The 23,693-nt window shown below is 37.7% G+C and overlaps 1 protein-coding gene and 1 long non-coding RNA gene across 3 annotated transcripts in view; both read right to left on the bottom strand.

The window, feature by feature from the left end:
- Positions 1-23,693, bottom strand: part of LOC308690179 — a 1,067,189-nt gene that overhangs the window by 164,997 nt on the left and 878,499 nt on the right. The gene's annotated exons all lie outside the window — the stretch shown is intronic.
- Positions 1,080-22,286, bottom strand: LOC308689182 (uncharacterized protein). Of its 2 annotated transcripts, XM_081362760.1 has the most exons (3): positions 22,181-22,286; positions 21,227-21,360; positions 1,080-2,304 (listed from the first exon to the last, which is right to left on the bottom strand). In XM_081362760.1, exons 2-3 carry the CDS (start codon positions 21,315-21,317, stop codon positions 1,385-1,387), a joined length of 1,011 nt encoding a protein of 336 aa, XP_081218886.1. In that variant the 5' UTR covers positions 21,318-21,360; positions 22,181-22,286; the 3' UTR covers positions 1,080-1,384. The 2 variants fall into 2 exon arrangements, with proteins under 2 accessions (XP_081218886.1, XP_081218887.1); XM_081362761.1 differs by lacking the exons at positions 21,227-21,360; positions 22,181-22,286 and adding an exon at positions 10,929-11,045 and having other exon boundaries at positions 1,128-2,304.

Below are 23,693 nucleotides of genomic sequence, written 5' to 3' on the forward strand. Positions count from 1 at the left end.
TTTTCATAGTTAAATATTTTCTATAGTTCCATTTCCTCCTTCCGGTTTCATTCTGTCACTCACCATTTTTACCTATGCATGTATGCATGTGTGTTTAGATTAGTTATGTTTGTGATTTAGTTAATAAAACTTGTGCACAATACATATTTGTTTCTGATTCTCTGCTTGCAACAAAGTTTATGTTACGATTTAGATTTTGACTACTGGCTCTTAGTAATACTGTACATTAAGAAAGACATTTCCCTCCCCCAGAAATGAATATTTCTTACTAAAAATATTTTCTTATAAACAATTAACACTAGAGTGTTCATGGGACGAACAGGTGGGTTGATTGTAATATTAATTTTACTACATTAAGTTAATTCTATTAACTGATCCAAATATTCATAATCAATTATAACAAGTTATGATTAATTATTAGTATTTCTTTAGAGCTAATGTGCAATATATATGGCAATGTCTAATTTGCAATATCATATGAAAAAGCTGATAAAGATACAAAAGCTGTGTTTACATTTATGTCTTCACGGTTACTTTGTACATGTAAGTAGCTTTCTCTACCGTGAACGAGATTATGTTATTCCCCGATGCTGGTGTACAGATCAAACGTTACATATGAGGTAGACATATTTCTCTCAGTTGTTTCGTTTCCTTAACTTTATATCGCAACGCTGTGCTGTAGTACTGTGGGTTCCCTCAATACGTCATACTCCAGGATTCCCCTGCTGTCGGGACGCTTAACGCAGCTTAATGGACTAAATACAGTGATATAAAAGACCAAACTTGCACCTTATTGGGATATAGGGTATACTATTTAGGCTACAGGCAAGCAGACTCAGAATATGAACGTAACCCGCAAAGTCTCACGCTTAGTGTTTCCCAGTGATATACTGGCATAGTTGGCTTGACATGACATTAAATGTTCGATATTCGCACATTTAGGGACCATCTCTAAAGTTACATATGACATTGGTATACACGTTTCTAACTTCAATAGCATTTGAAGAGAATGACTCGGTCATAAACCCAACTGTAAAGTGTTCATGTAGGTGTCAGGCATGATGCACACTCTTTCATTTGTCCTACCTGTTTAAAGGTTAGAATTTTTTTTATTTTTTTTTAATGAAAGATAAAAAAGGAGAAACAATACATATTTATTTTCACTGCCTTCTTTGAACATACTTGCAGTGGCAAGGAACCCAAACTTCATCTGTGACAGAAATAGAGAAAACATCCTTGGGAGAGTCCAAGCTAAATTGGGGTGCAAGTTCTCCTTTGGCTAGGGTCTCACATAAGCATGCCTTTTCCTGTGTCTGTAAGTGTGAAGGCAAAAAACACTGATCACAATTTAATCCCCTCCATAGTGAATGTGCAGGGGTGTTTCTCAAAAACAGCGTAAGCAGTTCTCTCCTGTGTGAATTCTTATGTGGCTATTTAGGGTTCCTTTATGAGTAAAACTCTTTCCACATTGAGGGCATGTGAAAGGCTTCTCTCCAGAGTGAATTCTCATGTGGTTATATAAGGTTGCTTTATGTGTAAAACTCTTTCTACATCGAGGGCATGTGAAATGCTTCTCTCCAGTATGACTTCTCATGTGTGCATTAAGGGTTCCTTTATGTGTAAAACTCTTTCCACATTGAGGGCATGTGAAAGGCTTCTCTCCAGTGTGAATCCTCAAGTGGCTTTTAAGGCTTCCTTTTTGAGTGAAACTCTTTCCACACAGTTGGCAGGTGTAAGGACTTTTTCCAGTGTGAATTTTCAAGTGGGTATTAAGGTTTTTTCTATGTGTGAAACTCTGTCCACACTGAGCACAAATGAATGGCTTCTCTCCAGTGTGAATTCTCATGTGGGAATTTAGAATTTCTTTTCGTGTGAAGTCTTTGCCACATAGTTTGCAAGTGAAAGCAGTCTCTCCAGTGTGATGTCTCATGTGGGTATTAAGGTTTTTTTTATGTGTGAAACTCTGTCCACACTGATGGCATGTGTAAGGTTTCTCCCCAGTGTGAACTCTCATGTGGACTGTAAGGTTTTGTTTTTGAGTGAAACTTTTTCCACAATGTTGGCAGCTGAAAGGCTTCTCTCCAGTGTGAACTCTCATGTGGATTTCAAGGCTTTGTTTATGAGTGAAACTGTTTCCACACTGATGGCAGGTGAGGTAACTGTTAGTTTTGGTCTTCTGAGCTCTGTTTCGTGAGGAAGTATTTTTAGTCCCTCTGGATGTTATGAATCCATGATGTTTCTCATATTGATATTTCTCTTGCATTTCATCTGGTACTTCACTTTCCTCTTTCAGCAGCATCAGGTCTAAAGTGAAAAAAGACAAATAAAAAAATGAACACCAGTTTAGTTCCACAAAGCAAGACACATCAAAACTAACCTAACAATATGCTTGCTAGATCCTATATGCACTAAGTTTGTGAAAAAGGAGTTGTTTCAAAATCTATAAATCGCAGAATCTCTTCTCAACATTGTTAACCACTAAAAACCTGCAGTCCAAGAAAGCTGGCAATTATCAAACACCTTATTTGACCCAGGATAATTGGTTTATTATAGACCAATAGCAATGTTTAGTTTTGCAAAGAACTGGAATTTCTATCTTTGCACAGAAACTGTCCTTAAAAGTTACACCTTTTAACAACACAGACCACAACATTTGCTTGGCCAGCATGAGAATTATGTTGGCATTTGTGGACAAGCAGTCATATCTATCTAACTACTACCATTTTGCTTGTGTAAAAGAAGAGAGGTCTCATTGAAAAATCAAACACCTTGGAAATGACAGGTACTGTTTCAGGAATGACACAAAGGTGTGTGACTCTGGGCCCTATTTTAATGATCTGAAACGCAAGTATCAAACGCGAAACGCAAGTAACTTTGTGAGCGGATCTCGCGCTGTTGCTATTATACCGGCGAATAAATGACTCTTGCGCCCGACGCAAATCTAAAATGGGTTGGTCTGAAGTAGCTACATTACTCAAAGATGTGGTTTGGGCGTTAAGTGAAATAAACCAATCAGAGCGTCATCTCACATTCCCTTTAAAACCAAGCGCGCTTGTTCCATGGTGGATTGCTATTATAACGGCGGATTTGCCAGGCGCATGCCAGGAGCGGTTCACAGCCGAGGAGGCTGACGTTCTCGTCATGAGGACGGCGGGATAAATTACTCTTGTGCCCGACACAAATCTAAAATGGGTTGGTCTGAAGTAGCTTCATTATTCATAGGTGTGGTTTGGGCGTAACGTGAAATAAACCAATCAGAGCATAATCTCACATTCCCTTTAAGAGCAGGTGCGCTTGTTCCATGGCGGATTGCTATTATAACGGCGGATTTGCCAGGCGCGCGCCAGGAGCGGTTCACAGCCGAGGAGGCCGACGTTCTCGTCATGAGGACGGCGGGATAAATTACTCTTGTGCCCGACACAAATCTAAAATGGGTTGGTCTGAAGTAGCTTCATTATTCATAGGTGTGGTTTGGGCGTAACGTGAAATAAACCAATCAGAGCATAATCTCACATTCCCTTTAAGAGCAGGCGCGCTTGTTCCATGGCGGATTGCTATTATAACGGCGGATTTGCCAGGCGCGCGCCAGGAGCGGTTCACAGCCGAGGAGACCGGCGTTCTCGTCAGGGCCTTAAAAAGTTACTTTGCGATGGAGAAACCAACCCAAATTAGTTTCGGTTAAACAGGCGTATAATAACTTGGGTAAATGTGTAAGCTATATTTATGCCTTTTTTTCACATCTTCATGGACACATGGACACAATTGTGTGATTGATGATTTCCCTCGTGTGTTAATATTTTTCCTTTTAATAATGTATGGTTTTCTAAAAATGAGAACTGCTGCGTCTGTGTGTAGATGAGAGAAAGTGTATGCGCGTTGTGCACACGCTACATTGATTATGGCCAAGCATGCGCCCTTAAAATAGCATATGAATAACATGTGCAACGCGCCACTGACTTTAGACTAGGTTTTTCCTTGTCAGTGGCGGAATTGTTTTCTGGAACTGCAAAATAGCACCAGGGAACGTTTGCGCCAGAACACGCCTCCTCTTTGCGCTGAACCGCCCCCCCAGGAGCGCAAGTTAATTTCCTAACTTACCGACATGCGTCTGTGGAGGGAAAATTCCGCTGTGCGCGGGAGCAAAATAGGAATGATACATGCGTCGGTGTACAAAGTCAGTTGCACTGGGTGCAAGATAGGGCCCATAATGTGTTATATGGCACATATGCAGGATAATTATGGATCATTACAGAGTCCGAAATTTAGCAAATCTTTGACAAAGATATCAAGGTTATATTTTCACAGAATGTTCTTTACATTATGTAGGATGATTTTATGTAGAAAACAGTGAATCACAAAAAAAAAAAGACTTTAGTTGGGTTTTCACAGGCAGGGTCACATATATGCATATGACCTCGATTTTTTTTGGTGACGTGATACATTGCTCATTATGTTTACATTTTTCTGTTCACGCTGTCATCTCGACTGCTCTTGAGCAGGGCTCAGGCAGCTTTTTTGTATTCAACAGAGCGGACATTGACAGGTGAAAAGAAGGTTAATTGAGGCGTTAGAGTTTTTATTCTGACAAAATAAATCCAAATTTAAAGCCGCAATCCACTGTTCTGGTACATAAACGTCACAGCGCGAAATAGTGCACACTCACGGCTAGTGTCAAGGCCGTTTTACATGGGACACGGCAGTTACAAGTGTCTAGTTCATTTTCCCCCATTCTACTGCAGGGTTTTTTCATTCTTTTTCTATGTTTGACCGAAGTCTTTTGCAGCATCTTCGCGCCTTTCAAAATGGCCAAGAGAACAGTTTAAAAATTCTTTAAAAAGAAGCGAACCGAAGGTATGATATTTCTTTGATTCCTACTGTGTTTAAAGACATTACCCTGACATAACATTATATGTGTGTGTGTGTGTGTGTGTGTGTCTATTCCACTAGTTCCCAAAGTGGGTGCCGCGTGACAACTGGCTAGTGGTGTCACAGAATCTCAGCTTTTTTTCCAATTTAAACAGCCTACAATATCTATCGTACCATATAATAACTTTTTACAGCATATATTTAAAAAATATATCAAACCTAAAAAATATATCAAACCACCAACATATGAGCATGTCCAAACAAAAATAAATAAGAGAAAAAAACACTGATATTTCATTCATATTTAAAATTTAAATCGCCTGCTCTGCTCAGGTCCGCCCTTTGTACTGGTGCGCGCTCAATTTTATACTTCACGCATATTGACAGGATAGGGCAAAGATGGAGCTAGCGTTCTCATCCCTGGCATACATGAAAAACAAAAAAAGGCAGTGCCTGTCAGTGGAGCATGATCTACGAGTTGCACTATCCTCAATCTACCCCCGTATCAAGAGGCTGTGCTCGCAAAAGCATGCACATGAATCCCATTAAAATGCCCGCGACACAATTCCAAGCACAAATATTTTAGTTTAATTTTTTTAAATATAAGGTCAGGTTTGAACAAAAAATTTAATTGGAGGTGGTTATTATTTAAAGAGCACCTATTATGACTCTTTTCACAAGATATAAATAAGTCTCTGATGTCCCCAGAGTGTGTATGTGAAGTTTTAGCTCAAAATACCCAACAGATCATTTTTTACAGCATGTTTAAATTGTCATTTATTGGGGCTCAGAAAAACACGCTGTTTTAGTGTCTCCTTTAAATGATAATGAGATGTGGTTCCACGCACAGGGGGCGGAGCCTCACGAGCTCACACTCAGAGTCAGGACAATCTCATCTGATAATATCAGAACAGAAACTCTCAGTTGCAGTGTTCATTTCGACTTGGAGTCGGACAATAATACCCACAGAGCCAGAGAATATATGATGTATTGAGATAGAAAAGGTATAGTTTGGTTTAATTACGATTAACTTATTTGTCATCTGCTTTAATCCACTATTAATACAAGCCTGCTGTGGCAGACCCTGTCCGAATGATGACCAAAATATACTGATGAGTTCAGTTAAGTTTATTGTACATCACACAAAAGATGAAGCGTTAGTTTTACATCAGAGAATCACTGTAAGAGCTGAATAAACAGTATAAGAAGTGCGCATTAAAGTCTTATACATAAACTCTCTCTCTCTCCCTTTCATTATCATCAACATACACAGCGCAAAGTACACAAAACACTTGTTACAACTAACAGTAAACAAATATATACACACCTTTTCAGTGGGTGCTTAATAAACTGGTAAACTGTATATATCCGTAAAATGACTCGATGAGCTGTGATAAAGTGCGCGCTCTGACTTTCATCTCTGCCGTGGTCAGTAATGTTAGGCCTGTCGCTCCGGAGACTGTAAGCTGGATCACAAACAGTACAGATCCATCCTCGAGTAACAACGAGAGTAAATGAAGACTGCTATGTTCATTCTTACATCCAACAACAAAACACCTCAATCGCTTAGGAGACATTCTTGCCTACAGCTGCTCAAGCGTCGAAACAACGGCGGACTCTGTGTCCAGCTCACTCAGGGCGGGTCTATGCTCAAACTGAAGTGTCACTCAACAGTCGTGGGAGGGGCCTGCTCAATTCTACGTCACATTGCGCTGAATCTGAGAACAGCTCATTCTGAGACAGTGCTTATGATTTATTGAGATTGTAAAAAAAAAACACTGGGTGGATTTTTATCATTCTAGGGTAGTTTTGCTCACACACTGCCAACACACATTTATGTTCAAACACCATGTAAAAGTGAATTTTGCATAATAGGTGCCCTTTAAAGAGTTAAGTATCTATCTTTAAATATGTTTTGTTCCAATGATTCCCACATAAAGTAATTGGTTCAAATCACTTACTGAAACAATCGTTGTCATAGAATACACTTGTCTGTTAACAATGAGTTGACAGTTTGAATGTTCACTGGTATTCATTTTGAAGATCTGAGGTGAATTGTGGCTTTCCGGCTATAAAATACACACAAAATTATATTCAAACTCACACAGTTTGAATAAAGTTTATTTAACATTAAATAAAGCACATAAACAGTACCTGAGATTATCATACTTTCTGTTGTTGTTCCAGCCGTGATGTAGCAGAAATAGAGACTGTTTCTAAAATAGAATCATCGCGTATCGCAGTCGCGGCTGGTTAGGACAACAACTCTGATTAATATGGAAAAGATGTATTTTATCGTGTGTCGCAGCGTCGCGTCATATCTGGTACACTTATACACTTTTCAATATAATTTACTCAAAACACTCGGCTGAACTTCCTGAGCTTGTGATTTCTTTGGACGCCGAAAAGGCATTTGATAGGGTAGAGTGGGAGTACTTGTTTGCAGTTTAAAAAAAAATTGGATTTGGTGAAAATTTTATTTCTTGGATTCGCCTCCTCTATTCATCTCCTAAGGCCAGTGTTCATACTAATGATGTTTATTCTGATTATTTTACCCTTGGACGTGGAACTCGCCAAGGGTGTCCTTTATCACCTTTGCTCTTTGCTATCGCTATCGAGCCTCTGTCAATTACATTAACATCTTCCCCTTTATTCAAAGGAATCACCCGTAATAGAACTGAATATAAACTATCATTGTATGCGGATGATTTGTTATTGTATATATCTGATCCTTCACTCTCTATCCCTGCTGTTTTAAGTATTCTGGAGAACTTCAGCTCTTTTTCAGGTTATAAATTAAATTTGGAGAAAAGTGAGTGTTTTCCCATTAATATTGCAGCATGTCATATGCAACAGTCAGATTTGCCTTTTCGATTTAGTCCATCAGGGTTCAAATACCTCGGTGTCAACGTGACTCGTTCTTTGTCTAGCCTTGCTTCTGCGAATTTCACTCCCCTTATCTCTAAGAGTACAACCAATATTCAAAGATGGGGTAACCTCCCCCTTTCATTAATCGGCAAGATCAATGTTGTTAAAATGAACATTTTACCAAAATTTCTATTTTTATTCCAGTCAATTCCTCTTTTTCTGCCAATTTTTTTTTTTGACTCACTTGATAAGATAATTTGTTCTTTTATTTGGGGTGGAAAACCACCTAGGATTCGTAAAACTCTACTGCAGAGATGCAGACTTAGTGGAGGACTAGCATTACCTAATTTTTTTAATTACTATTGGGCGGCTCACATTCATAAACTTTGCTACTGGTTAAAATCCCCTGGATCCTCTTGGTGTAAATTGGAACTATCATCCTGTAGGGGATCTTCTGTACCTGCTTTACTTTATACCTCTTTACCCACAAAATCTTCTCTATATTCCGATAATCAAGTGGTTCTTAACACGCTCAAAATCTGGTATCAGTTTAGACGACACTTTAACCCTCTGAGGTCGACAAACGCGCCGGCGCGTTTTGCTGGATTTTCTCCACATTGTAGCACTATAAACTTAAATTTCTCCGTCATTTATGGTCATACAGAAAAAATAAATATAAAAAAAGAATCTGTGGTATTTCTACTTTTGTATGTGTCCACTTCCAATCAAATCAAAACATTGTGCTTTTGTAAAATAAAGAAAATAAACAGTGTGTGCGTTCTGCCTCTCCGTCGCGGTGAACTTTTTTTTCTTGAGCACGTCTATAAACTGAAACAAAACTCAGCGAATACTTGTCACACATTTATGAGCCATACACCTTTATAAACATTTAAGTGTGTACTTTTAAATGATCGGATTCAAAACGAAAACAAATATTCTCCGTTTAAGTAATTTGTATAAAACCAACAAGATTTCCAGCTTCTCAAACGCTTCCTAATTATTTTTAATTCGGCCACGCCCACTCGCGCAAAAGATATTCACATGCAAATCTCCACATGGAACGCGATCGCCCTCATTACCTCAACAACAAAACACTTCACTTCACTTTTCGTCGAGTTTGAAAGACGTGCCTGAGCTTACATTGGATTTACATCAGAAGAAGAAGAACGATATTTGAAGACAAGAAAGATAAGGTAAGTAATTCTTACATATTAGTTTGCTATTGTTGCATAAATTTCACATTGCAGTTGAACTGTTGCTAGATATATGGTGAATATTATAATATTTAGACCCGTGTTTACTGTTACTGTGTTTGTGGATATCTGCTCAAACGTAGATAGGCTATGTATATGGTAGGCCTAACCATAATGTTTTATATTTGATCGCAATCGCGTTTTAATGTATCATATTTTTGATCGCGATCGCGTTTTAATGTATCATATTTTTGATCGCGATCGCGTTTGAATGTATCATATTTTGGAAAAGCAAAACGCTCCAAACGGCTTCATGTTTTTACTATTATCTCATTTCATATCATCATAACGAATGGAAACATTTGAAGTAACATGATAATCAATATATTTTTCTCTAGCTTAGTTGTTACTGAAATCTTTTTGAAAATATATATAGGCTGCTATATTTTTATTATTTTATGCAGCACTGCGCATAGCCTATACCTACAAGGCACAACAAACCTGGTGTTCATTATATATTGTTGGAAACATTTGTGTGAGTGTGTGTGTGTATTCTGTGAATTTTAAAAAGCAATTTTAACAAGAAAAATCTAAAATGTATTCCCAAAATCGTGCAGGCCTTTCTCTTGATATCAGTATGTTCTTTTTTTTTTTTTTTTCAGGGCCCAGATGCCACTGAGTCCTGCTGACTTCAACATTCACAGTACATGTCTCTGTACATGAACATGGTAAAGTGAAAATCAAACACCTTAGAAAATGAAAGGTATGTACAATGTTTTTAGGAATGGCACAAAGGTCTCTTTCTTCAATAAGTGCTTTTTTGTTGTGTATCTTTGGATTATGTTGTGCTGTAAATAAATCCAAACAATTTTAAAAGCCATTCTTTTTTAAATCTCCTCATTCTTTGTGCAAGGTTGGTCAGAATGATGGGCCCTGATAAGCTCCTAATAGGGCCATTAGGGAGGTTCTTTGTCTTTCTCAGGTGTGGAAAGCTTTCATATTAATGAGGTGATCCGCCCCTTCGCATATTGCTTTCTAACACAAAACACGTCGTAAAATTTTTAAATCAATATATTGTCTTCTCTGAATGAGCAGTCAGGGTGATTCTCACATAGTTTTAGAGCAAATATTCTAGGCTACGTGATACAATTTTCAAAAGTCTTGTGAAGAAATAATCAGTATGGGTTTCATGACCTTATTTCAGTGAGAATTTATTTTTGTATTTTCACAAACCACGCATAAATGTCATTATCTCAAAACTACAAACTTTTACATACATGCTGCTGATATATTATTGTAGCAGAGTTTGTGCTGAATACAGTGTAATTAGACTTTAGCCATGAAAATGTCACAAGTAACAGAAATAACCACAAATGTCAGAGCATGTCAGAACACCTCCAGGGCCCAGAAAACAGCTCAGACCTCAGAGGGTTAAATTTGTAGATGGTTCTTCCTTGGGTCCTATTAATTACAACCACTTATTTCGTCCATCACTTTCGGATTCGACATTTTCACTGTGGTATGACAAGGGTATTACACAATTTAGAGATTTACATGTAGACGGTGTCTTTGGCAGTTTTACCAATTTGTCATCTCGCTATGAACTCCCTGTTAGTCATCTGTTTCGCTATTTTCAAACTCGCAATTTTGTGGCTAAGTGTTTCCCTAATTTCCCCTCTTTACCTCCAGAGCATTGCTGGGAAACCATGCTTTCATTTGTCCCTCATAACAGAGTAATCATTTCCAAGCTATATGACATTATCTTAGCTTTTAGCGATGATTCAAATCACAAACTTAAGTGTACATGGGAAAGGGAGCTGGGAATACAAATACAGGAGGAGTCCTGGGAACAGGCCATAGAGAGGATACATTCTACCACGACTTGTGCTCGTCTTGGACTTATTCAATTTAAGGTCTTACATAGGGTACATTTCTCTAAGTTTAGAATATCTGAATTATATCCGGATGTGGAAGACAAATGCGATAAATGTCATGGCTTACCTTGTCATCTTAGCCCCGTTTTTTTTTTTTTTTTGTCCTGATTTGAAAGATTTCTGGCTGGGTTATTTTAATATTATGTCTTCTGTTCTTGGGGTAAATCTCCAACCTTGTCCTCTGATTGCTATATTTGGAATTCCAGACCCCTCACTTGCACTTAACCCTACAAAAAAAGGACATCATAGCTTTTACATCCTTACTAGCAAGACGCTCTTTATTGTTACACTGGAAGTCTGCTAAATATCCTTCTATCTCCCAATGGCTCAGAGATGTCATGTATTTTTTAAACCTTGAGAAAATGAAATACACGTTGAGAGGATGTACAGTCAAATTTTTCCATAAATGGCAACCTTTTATTTCCTATTTCACTGATTTAGTGGTACTACCCAACTGAATGTGTGCCTGTTTTTGTTTTGTTGTACTGTTTGTATTGCATAAATAACCAGTAATATGTGTGTTGGTCGTGGTGTTCTGAGTGGGCGGGGGGTTGTTCATTGTTTATTACATGGTACTCTGTGATCCATTGTAATTATTTTCTCCTACATCTTTATCAGAGTGTTTTTGTTTTGTTTTTGATTATTCATATTTTTATGTTTATGTGTATGCATACAGTACCAGTCAAAAGTTTGGAAACGTTACTATTTTTAATGTTTTTTAAAAAAAGTCGCTTATGCTCATCAAGCCTGCAATTTTCATCAGCAAGTACTCCAGTCTTTGGTGTCTTATGATTAGGCTTGTTGCGAAAGTCGGTGATACCGGTGATACTCGGTGTTTAATCCACCTACCGGTCATAGCACTTGACCACCGGCACCGTCCCCATCGTGTTGAAGTTTTAGCCTATAGTAATAAAGCACTTAATTCAGTTAGTGACTACGTGCCTTCGTAATTTAGCGCAAGCGGAACGAGCGCCGCAGTAAAGCAGCAGGTGTCCGATTTCATTTATCATTTGAGGAGAGTGAGGCGAGCTAACTGAGTTTAATTTTTATATTAGTTTTTTTTGCACTTAAGTGTCCAGTGATTATTCAGGTAGGCTACCTTATTTAACAAAGTTTTTGATGTTCGTTCGTTTCATATTCGATGGTTGTGCCGTGTTTTTTTTTTTGTTTGTTTTTTGCTGAAAAGGGCAGGCACTTTATTTAACGAATAGTGATTTTTTTATATAATTTCTTGTTTGATACTTGCACGATGTGTGCAGTGGTTCGTTTTGTTAATAAATGCACTTTAAAGGTGTTTCATAAGTGCTTTTGTTTAGTTTTTACATGGTGTGTTAAGTTATTATTCATTTTGCAATAAAGATGTGTGTTATACAAGCGAGTGTCTTATTGTTTTGTGTATTTTTATTAAGAATAAAATAAATTAACCCATGATTAATTCAAACAAATGCTACTGAATTGCCGCTAATTAAAGTAAAAATGAAATTGAGACGTGTGCACGTCCGCATTTTCGGCCACCCGAAATCCCCGACACGCAACCCCGGTGACACCGGGATTACCGTTTTTTTTACACGTCGATTAACCGGTGGAAAAAATCCGTCACCGCAAAATCACTACTTATGATCCTTCAGAAATCATTCTAATATGCTGATTTATGATCAATGTTGGAAACAGTTGTGCTGCTTAATATTTTTTTTATAACCTGATATCTTTTTTCAGGATTATTTGATGAATAAAAAGTTAAAAAGAACTGTATTTATTTAGAATAGAAATCTTTTGAAACAATATACACTACCGTTCAAAAGTTTGGGAACAATAACTATTTTTTTTAAAGAAATTAGTACTTTAATTCAACAAGGATACGTTAAATTGATAAAAGGTGATGGTAACGATTTATATTGTTAGAAATGTTTTTATTTTGAATAAATGCTGTTTTTATGAATAAATGCTGTTAACGTTTTACTCGTCAATGAATCCTGAAAAAAGTATTCCAAAAAAATATATTAAACAGCACAACTGTTTCCATCATTGATAATAACTGAGTATCAAATCATCATATTAGAATGATTTCTGAAGGATCATAAGACACCAAAGACTGGAGTACTTGCTGATGAAAATTCAGCTTTGCATCACAAAAATAAATTACATTTTAAAATATATTATAAAAGAGAACCATTATTTTAAATTGTAATAATATTTCATATTATTACTGTTTTTTTTTTTTTTTTTTTTTGTTTTAACTGCAGGCTTGATGAGCATAAGAGACTTCTTTCAAAAACATTAAAAATAGTAATGTTTCCAAACTTTTGACTGGTACTGTATATGGGTATGCGCGTGTATGTATGTATATATATGTATATATGTGTATGTGCTTTATATGCGTGTCGATGTACATAATTATGTATGTTTAAAGAGGGAGGAAAAAGGGGAAAAAAATGATCAATTGTATCAGTGATTGGAAGTATTGTATTGTTTTGCTTTTCCCAAAACTTTGATGAGAAGCTAAATAATGCACGTCCCTGTGAATCTCTGTGTTGTGTTTAGGCTAACACTCGACGCAGAAGTATAAATTGGCCTTTAGATGGAAATGAAGAGCCTCTAACATTATTTTTAGATTTAGTGGAACTTGGAGCTACAAATGCAGAGGAAATTTATCAAGTATGGAAAACCTCACGCACCATGGTTTCACAGAAGCTGTTCTGAAAGCTGTTTTGCTTCAGATGAAGCTTTGCTTACTCTGTCATGATTGGAAGTAAAAAGTAGTGTTGCAGCAAAAATTGTTCATCTGTTCTTGAAAGACAAGAAAGAGAAGAGAGCTGGTCCCGGGAAGCAAGTGAGAAAGAGGAAAGGAGAGAGGGAGATAACAGAAAGGGATGAAAGATTCCTTTCCCTCTTTGAAATTCTGGCAAAAAAAAATTATTATAAGACAAAAGCATCTTATGATCATTTGCACATTTGGGTTTATGTAAAGAACAAACATTTAAAATATAATAGTTTGTTAGACCAATACATTTGAATAAAGCTTTGTTTCAAGTGTTGTTGACTTGTATTTATTTATTGTGATGGTTCGTTTTATTTATTTGTTTGCTAATTTTTGTTCATGTTTCCTATTGTTGTCAGTAAAATATAACTTCATTAATTCATGCATTAATTCATTTCTTGACAGAAAATTGATGTATTCACATCAGCTGCATTTGTCTAGTGTGTATTCATGCATAGCTATGACTTTATGGGGCAAGTAACCATATTTAGTCACTTCCGCACACATTCAAAATGCCCACCCCCTGCCTCCATTTGGAGTTGTACAGTCATGTGGTTTTCTCTCAGCCAATCAGGGGAGATCAAGCTATCTGACCAATCAGCAGTGGCCTGGAGCACCTCAAACACGGCCATCTTGGCTGAAAACTAAATGCACCATATTTGATCATATGCCCCGTTCACCTAAGACTAGCATGAGTGGCACAAGTGTCCACTTTTAGACATGCGCACAGGTGCTTATTGTTAGTGTGAGGCCTAGTACTGTGTGAATTGATTTTAATTACTGAATATTGGTTTGTGATAAAACAATTATGAGCAAATATAAGTGGTACTAACAATAATTATATTTTCTGTTTTTATTGTGTTTTTATATTTTCTATGTCAATACTCTTTTCCCATTAGATCTACATTACACTGTTACTGTTTTCCTCAACAAATAAATCAGAGTTGGTTTAATATTGACTTAAAAGCATATTCCTTTTGCAGCTGTCTGCTCGGCTATTTTACGGGAAGAGGGATACCGTTGTTGTTCCCGTAAACCCTGCTATTAGCGATGATGATAGCTCAGAGGAAGAAGACAATGATGTGGCAGATCCCGACTTCCTTCCACCCACCCACAACATGGACATTGATGGCCCTTCTGCCAAAAGGAAGTGCGTGCGGCCTGCAGTGGAAGTGCTTGTAGATGAGGACCTGGACGAAAATGCTGAAAATCAAGAGCCGGCATGAGGCCAGCCAACAAAAGGAAGCCAGAACCCTGGCGAACCCTCTGGAAGAAGGTTGACCTGGACAACCCACCCCTGCCTGAATACCAGCACATTCCCCCTGACTTCATCCAAAGTCCATTTGATTATTTCAGCAGGTACTTCAGTCACAAAGTAATCTCGCACATAACATATCAAACCAACTTATATGCAACCCAGATGAACATCAACACCACCTTTGCCACCACTGAGGATGAAATTATGAACTTTGTGGCTATACTCATCTACATGGGGATTGCTGAGCTGCCCTCCATTGATGACTACTGGGCAATGGAGACCAGGGTCTCACAAGTTGCAAACCTGATGTCATCCAAGCGCTTCAAGTTATTGAAGAGGGTTGTCCACTTCAATAACAATGCTCAGATCCCTGGTAACAATGATCGCTTCTTCAAAGTCTGGCCTAAGTTCAACTATCTGGTTACTGCCTTCAGAAAAGAGCCAGAGACCCCCAAGCAGTCTGTTGATGAGGTGATGGTTGCATACAAAGGCAAGACTGCTGGCAACCTGAGGCAGTACATAAAATCCAAGCCAGACAAATGGGGTTTTAAATTATTTGCCAGGGCTTCTCAGGATGGCTTCATTCACGACTTGATCCTATACCAAGGGCAGACTACACTTGAGGCCCACGGTGTCCCACTGACACCTGAACAACAAGTCATGGGTGTCACCAGCCAGACAGTCTCTGTCTTGGCAAGCACCATGTCCTCCTCCAGCCCAAAAACCATCTTTGCAGACAATTACTTTAGTGGCCAAGATATTGTGCGATGCCTCAAAAGCAAGAACTGCCGGTGCACAGGAACGGTTAGGGACAACAGGACTGGCAATGCTCCACTCAGGCCCATCAAAGAGATGATGAAGAAGGCTGTCCCTCGTGGTACCTGTGACTACATCACTGGTGATGATGGGATCCTGATTGTCAGGTGGAAAGACAACAAGGCTGTCACTCTTGTAAAGACCGGGCTATTGAATCATTCGTTCGTTTGGTCTGAATTAACAAATTCGGACTCTCTGTGTTTTCTAAGCAAATCTCTTCCAAACACATTCTCTGCAAAGCTTACTAAAGCTTTTAACCTCCTGACTCCCACATTCAAATCATGCTTAGGCTCCAGCTAGTCTGCAACACTTTATAGCACCCTAGACACACTACAGAACAACGTTCTGCATTCCAAACCCCCTTTCTCCTCTGCAAGAGAGATAACGGGGAGCGCAACATTCCCCACACACACACACACACACACACACACACACACACACACACACAGACACACAAACGTTTCTTTATACTCATCATGTAAGTCATTACTAAGATGTATTTGATAGGTTTGTGCGTTTGTATTAGGAGAGGAGTAGGAATAAAGTGTTAATCCTACATTTTCTATATGTATAACCACTTAAGAAATGTATAAACAAGGATTTGATTTTCCCATATCAAATCTGTGTATCTGCAATTTTATCGTGTGTTAAACAAAATTTTAAATGTGTGTAATTCTGCATATGAATGTAACTTTATGTTTTGTCTACCTTTACCTGCCATCCTTGGTCTCTCTTTAACCGTCTTGTTTTGACTGAACCACTCATATATAGGAGATTACAGTAAAATGTATTGTTCTATGTGTACAATCTTTCTGGGTAAAAATGACGAAATTTTATACCTTCATAAACTATGCAAATAAGTTCTCCTGACAAGACAAAGAAGAACTCTTCCCGCCCGAGATGCTCTAAGATGATTCGTCCGCAGACGCAGAGGAGGTGTGAACCCATCTTCTCCATAAGAGGCTGAAACCGAAGTTTCAGAGAGCATCTTCTTTTTTACAGAGAGCACTTTTTACGAACCCTCATTGTTCAGTGAGAGAAAATCCATGGCTCCCTTTTAGGGAGCGTTCTCCGTTTTCTCTTTTCTTTTCTTTAAGTCTTTTCTTTATTTTCGTCTTCGGACTCCTACGTTCAGTGAAGAGAATGTAGCCGGCAACTTCAAAGAAAAAGACTCTCTTGAAATTCCTGCGACCGCGCTCAGCTCTCTTAAGGAAGCGCTCGCCCGGAAGACACGAGAGACCCGCCCAGCTCCGAAAAGAACGACACACATTCTTTCCTCAGCAAATACAACGAGAACCATATGCAAGTATTGATTTTTGAGTTGATTTGATTGATGTGATTTCTTGTTGTCTCTCGCCAAGGTTACCTGGTCTGTGATTTTTGCTATAGTATACTGCGATCTCTCTCTGATCGCAGATTTTGCTTTCACTTTCTCTTGCTCACCCTTTCTGTTATCCGTTTTTGTCTTGTATTGTTTTACTGTTTGTTTTGTTATGCGCATATTTACTCTGTGTGAATCGTAGTTATGTATTCATTAGTTCAACAATTAAATTCCATATATGCCTGATTAACTAACATGAACTAACAATGAGAAATACATTTGTTACAGTATTTATTAATCTTTTTTTAATGTTAGTTAATAAAAATACAGCTGGTCATTGTTTGTTCATGTAAGTTCACAGTGCATTAATGTTAACAAATACAACCTTTCATTTTAAAAACGTATTAGTAAATGGTGAAATGAATATTAACTAAGATTAATAAATGCTGCAGAAGTATTGTTCATTATTAGTTAATGTTAACTAAGGTAGTTAACTAATGCTAATTTGTAAAGTGTTACCAAAGACACCTTTCAACAATTCTTAAAAAAAAAAATCAAAATTTGAACATTTATTGTACTTTTTGACTATTAAAATAAATAATATAACAGCTAATACTTCAATGAGTATTTTAATAATTCCCCAGGTCTCTCTCTCTCTCTCTCTCTCTCTCTCTCTCTCTCTCTCTCTCTCTCTCTCTCTCTCTCTCTCTCTCTCTCTCTCTCTCTCTCTCTCTCTCTCTCTCTCTCTCTCTTCTCTCTCTCTCTCTCTCTCTCTCTCTCTCTCTCTCTCTCTCTCTCTCTCTCTCTCTCTCTCTCTCTCTCTCTCTCTCTCTCTCTCTCTCTCTCTCTCTCTCTCTCTCTCTCTCTCTCTCTCTCTCTCTCTCTCTCTCTCTCTCTCTCTCTCTCTCTCTCTCTCTCTCTCTCTCTCTCTCTCTCTCTCTCTCTTCTCTCTCTCTCTCTCTCTCTCTCTCTCTCTCTCTCTCTCTCTCTCTCTCTCTCTCTCTCTCTCTCTCTCTCTCTCTCTCTCTCTCTCTCTCTCTCTCTCTCTCTCTCTCTCTCTCTCTCTCTCTCTCTCTCTCTCTCTCTCTCCTCTCTCTCTCTCTCTCTCTCTCTCTCTCTCTCTCTCTCTCTCTCTCTCTCTCTCTCTCTCTCTCTCTCTCTCTCTCTCTCTCTCTCTCTCTCTCTCTCTCTCTCTCTCTCTCTCTCTCTCTCTCTCTCTCTCTCTCTCTCTCTCTCTCTCTCTCTCTCCCGGTCCTGACGGAATTGTCAGTTGCACAATCGGGGCCAGGCATTGCATCGTAACTAAAGTTGATCATTTTCACTTCTTTTTAAGTCTTATCAGTTTAAACATTCGAGCTGAGAGAGTTTATGGCATCGGGAGGGGGCGGATGTGCGGGAACACAAGACAAAATTAGAGCGCTCTTTCAAAACAGAATATGGCAAAATAATCGTTTTACTCGATTGTACCATTTTGGTAATCGTTTGGACCCGAAATCGAAATTCAATTAATTGCACAGCACAACATGAGAGGGATTGACAAGAGTGACATGCTGGTCCACCTCTACCGCACTCCCTTGAGAGCCAAGAGATGGTACATGCGGCTCTTTGCATATGCCATTGATGTCAGCCTCACTAATACCTGGATAATGTATAGGCGTGACAGCAAGGCTCTTGGTGTGAATGATGGCCTGTCACTGAAGAACTTCAGGATCCAGGTGTTCAAGACAGCCAGTAGCTCAAAGTCAATGACATCTCGACCCCGCAGGAGCTCAGCATCACTGCCAGGCAGTTCCAGCACCTCTGCTGATATCCCCAAACCTATCCGGGGACACCGCAGTCACGTGCCACACTACTCTGTGCGGTTTGATGTGTCACTGTTCCATTGACAGTCATGCCAGTATCAGTACCTCAAGACAGAGATGTCTCTAAATAAATGTTCCTTGCAGTTTGTGCCTATAATAAATAAATGTTCCTTGCAGTTTGAGTGTGTTTTTCTCATATTTTTTTAAATTCACTCTCGGTAATTTCTTTTACCCTAGACAGTAGGGGTGTAACGATATTCAAACCGAACCGAAAAAAACGCGATACACCACCCACGATACGTATCGCGATACTCTCATGGCGTACCGAGGACGCCCCGCCCCCTGCTGCCCCGGCATAGACCCGGCTCAATGGACCTCATGTCTTATGTGTACACAATGAACACAGCGTTATAGCCTAACCACCATTAACACCCTATAACAGCAAGCTCCGTATTTTGTTACTTTCTATAGTAAGCAAGGTGTAATATTTCAAATTCTATTTGATACGAAATTCAAACAATAAATGCCGTTTTGGCGCTCTTTGATGTGGTGTGACAGATCACTGTACTAGCTCCTCATTTAAAGCGGCAGCGCGGAGCGCGAGTAAACGCGATTCTCTTCCTCAGTTACAGAATAAACATGAATGGATGAAAGTATACTGTATCTTATGTTAAAAGATACAGTATACTTACTGAAAGGCATCATAACTTGTGTAATCAATCGATCAGTGTTTCAGCAGCGGAAAGACGCCAATAAAACGTCTTAGTTTGTCACATAGCCTTATATTTACCTCAGGCAAGTCATTTAGTGCCCACAGCTTGTTGGTTCCTAAATGAACTCTTGCACTAAATAAATGCACTATATTAGCCAATATAATATATTTTACTTAACATGTTAATGATTGATATCTTGATTATTTAATGTAGCCTATGTTTTAAATATCTGTCATGAAAATGACAGCAACTGTGTAAATATTTATATTTCAATAACAAATAAGAGTAGAAAACATAAGTTAATGAGAAAACTGCCTTGTGTGCAGTTTACATGTTTTCATACAATGTGTTGAGTGTTGATTATTATTTCTAAAAATAAATAGTATCTGAAATTAGGCTAAAAGTCTAGGCTCTGTTGTTAACCTTTAAAGTAATGTGTGGGCTCCCTACTAGACAGGCAAGTGCTCATATATGGTAACTTCATTGACCTTGATTTGCAATGCAAAGATGAAAAAAATTGAGAACATTTTTTTTTAAATGTCCTGTAACATCCCCCATTAGCTTTCTGAGGTTAAAATTTAGAATTTCCAAATATTTCAATGAGTGCCCTATAAAGGGTTAAAATACAGTTTGCTTGTTTTACTACAATAGATAATTTTCGGTAAGAAAATATGTAATATAATTAAGTATTGGTCAGCATTTATCATTATTATAGTGCATAAGTGTTGGGGTGAGCTAGCAGTGCAAGTCATTCTGCTTCGAGCAGCTCCTCGACGTCTCCTTTGTGCAAACTGTTCAGACATTGCAAACATTTTGCTGATGTTGAAGAAAACTGTAATAGGTATGGTTGTTGAGTTACTGATGAAATCAGGGGTTAGTGCACCTGCCGCTCAAACTAGTTTTTGCCCTTGTGATAACGTTGTAGGTCACATGATAACGTCAACATGGCGGAAGATGTCCGGATCACATTGATACTTAACATGATCAGGCTATATAGCACCGATATAGTGTTTTTAGCGCTTGTTAAGTACTCTTTTAAATTAAGTTCAACAGATAATACAAACTATGCGGTTTCAGATGCAGCCAGTGTCTGAATATAGGGAGGATTCTTGGCACTAGATGGATAGCCTCTAGTTAAAGAACCAACAAAGCTGGATGGCAACAGTACCCAGCACTTCACAAACACTTTTCAGATGCCTCGACTGATCCAAAACGAAACTGGATGCCTTTAGCTGGCCAGAAGAGTGGGATGTTCATTATGATGAGAATGAAGTACAAGAACTCGGCTCCCTTTTCCAGCTTAACAATAGCAAGGAAATTCAGAGAGGCATGAGGGAATACAGTGACAGTGTTAAAACCACTGGTAAATGCAAAGAGCTGAAACCCCTCTTGCAGACGATAAACACACTGGTTATTTCCACAGCATTCCACAGTTATTTTTTGATTAGAGTAGAAATCCATTTATTATATAATGTTAACTTGACTGACTGCTATATTTCCACTTAAAAGGCAGTGTTATAATCTGGTCATGTGATCTCAACATGTCTGTCCAAATGAGGCGACCCGCTCCATGTCAAATAATAGCACTTTAATTAGGACACTTCATATGACATTCTTCAGAAAATATTAATTTCTGTAGAGCTGGACATTTTAATAAGGATCAGATGACTGAGTTCAGATTTGAGAATGAAACCAACCTGTTTGTTTTTCAGTATCTTCTTGTTTTACTTTGAATGTTTCTTCAACCTTCATGTCTTCATTTTCTACTTTAATAAACGCCATCTTCATAATAGTGTCACGTGAATCTCAGCTGCTTCAAACAGGAGTTTTTCTGCAAGTTTGGACACAGTCATGATTAAGATGAGAGTAATTAACAGAAAGAAAAATAAATCCAAACTAAATCTCTGGGTGCGTCTCAATCAGCTCTAGTTCAATAGTTCAGTGAGTCAGTCAGAGTGAAAGTTAATGGACTTACCTGGATCTGGATGACCTGGGGTGCGTTTCCCGAAAGCATCGTTGGCCAACTATGGTCGCAAGTTCCGTCGTTACCAATGGAGTTCAATGGACATTGCGATGAACTTGCGACCATAGTTGGCCAACGATGCTTTCGGGAAACGCACCCCAGATCAGCTAAAAAAAACCTAACTCAACTAGCAGGAAAATTTATTAAAAGAACACAAATTATACATACACTAAGTTACGAGTTTATAATTATTTAATTATATTAAATTGATTTAACAGATTCCACTTTAAGAAAAAAAATATTTCCAGTTGGTTTATAAAACAAAAAAAATTCACACGTTTGTGTTTCTGTTGCCTTAACACTGTTTTGAACAGCTCTTCGAATCACTGAATCATTTGCGAAGTATTTGATTCAATTGACTCGGAGTATTAAAAAACTCCGTTTCTGCCATCATAACTTTTCCAGTAACCGAATTCGTGTTTACAATAAACTGATTCCCGATGTTGGAAGCGAAATGAGACGCACCTTTTCTGTTACTCATGTGTGGGTAGCCTACACTTTACTTACAAGCAATATGCCTACATTTGTTCATTCAGTGATCAATATTTTTTTAGATCGACTCTAAAAACTATAATTGACTGAAAGATATGTATTGATTTAAACACTATAAATGCTTAAAATAACAAACCTTCTTAAGCCGAATCACAACAGACAGGGGGTCGCGGCGCAGACTTATGACCTCACGTCGTCTCTCACACCTAAATACAAGTCCCATTCACACGCCCTGAAACTGTGGTTCATTTATTTTGGCACTGCCCATTTGTAAGACCATTTTGGCAAAATGTCTGTGATTTTGTCACAAGAAACATTGATTACCAATTTATGTTGTTTTGGAAACATATTTTATTTTGTCTTTGGGAGAACAGTAGAATCAAGCATAGTCAGGTTTATATAATTAATTGTATTCTTTTAATGGCAAAATTTTATGTTCACAAATGTAAATTCTCCTGTAAAAAAACCTGTTTTACTTCATTCAGGAAAGAAATTGAGCTTTATATTGATTCACTCCGATTTTCTATGAAGCAAAAAGCAATTAAAACATTGAAAATTTTTAAATGCTTTAATATCTTCATGTAAATTAGCAATAGCCCACTAGTGTGCAAGTCTTTGTTATATCTATGTTGTGACAATGTATACACAAATGTTTGTAAAAAAACCTTTTTGTTGATAATTTAAAAAAAAAGTAAAAAAAAAAAAAAAAAGTCCCATTCACACGCTGCAATAATCACAAACGGGCATAGACGTTTACGTGCAAAAACACACACACACACACACAGTAAAATAATAATAAATAAATATGGTACTCATATTTTAATCCTTGGAGAAATTCATATTTAAATACACCCTGTCTAATGATGTGCAACCTTTTCAGTGAGCCTGTTGGTTTAAAATTGCAATCAGAACTCAGTTTTCCCTACAAAGCTTACAATATACAAAGATTTCAATCTTTACAGTGATGTGAACGTATATGCTTAGGTATGTCAATATTCCATTGTTTGATTGTTTAGGTACAACATATACACACATAGTTATCTGTATATGGGTGATTCTTAGACTATGGGCACTTTTATATGTAGCCTACTTTGGTCATATTTTTAAAAATACATATAATTTTGGACAAATTCCTCTTTCTTTTTCAAACTAACAATAAAACCTCCTTAAAAACTTTTTACTACCTTTTTATTATTATTTTTTCATACTTTTCAACCTCCTTATAGGTGTCAAAATCACTGTTTTCTCCTTGTCACACACCCAGGCTTTTTAACTTCAACAATGAAAATATAGTTTAAATATATGACTTATCTGGTAACTATTAATATACCTAAATTAAGCACTAGTAAAATAATTAAAATACATTATAGTATTTAATGTGAGACCACTATCAATATTACTTTTTATACAAAATATAGCTGTCCCACAGTATTGGTGTCATTTCCACCACAACAACCAAGCGAACACAAAAACGTTTTAAAAATGTTTTTTTCACGTTGTAAAAAGGTTGTGATAACGTTTTTATCCGTCATATTTAATACGAGAGATGTCGGGGTTTTTTTATGTTATAAATACTTTTTCTTTTTTTACAACGTTGCATAAACGTTGTTTTTAACCTTGTTAATGCAACGTTCTTAAAATGTTAATAT

Source organism: Scardinius erythrophthalmus, assembly GCF_964197995.2.
Source record: "Scardinius erythrophthalmus genome assembly, chromosome: 4".
Classification (NCBI taxonomy): domain Eukaryota; kingdom Metazoa; phylum Chordata; class Actinopteri; order Cypriniformes; family Leuciscidae; genus Scardinius; species Scardinius erythrophthalmus.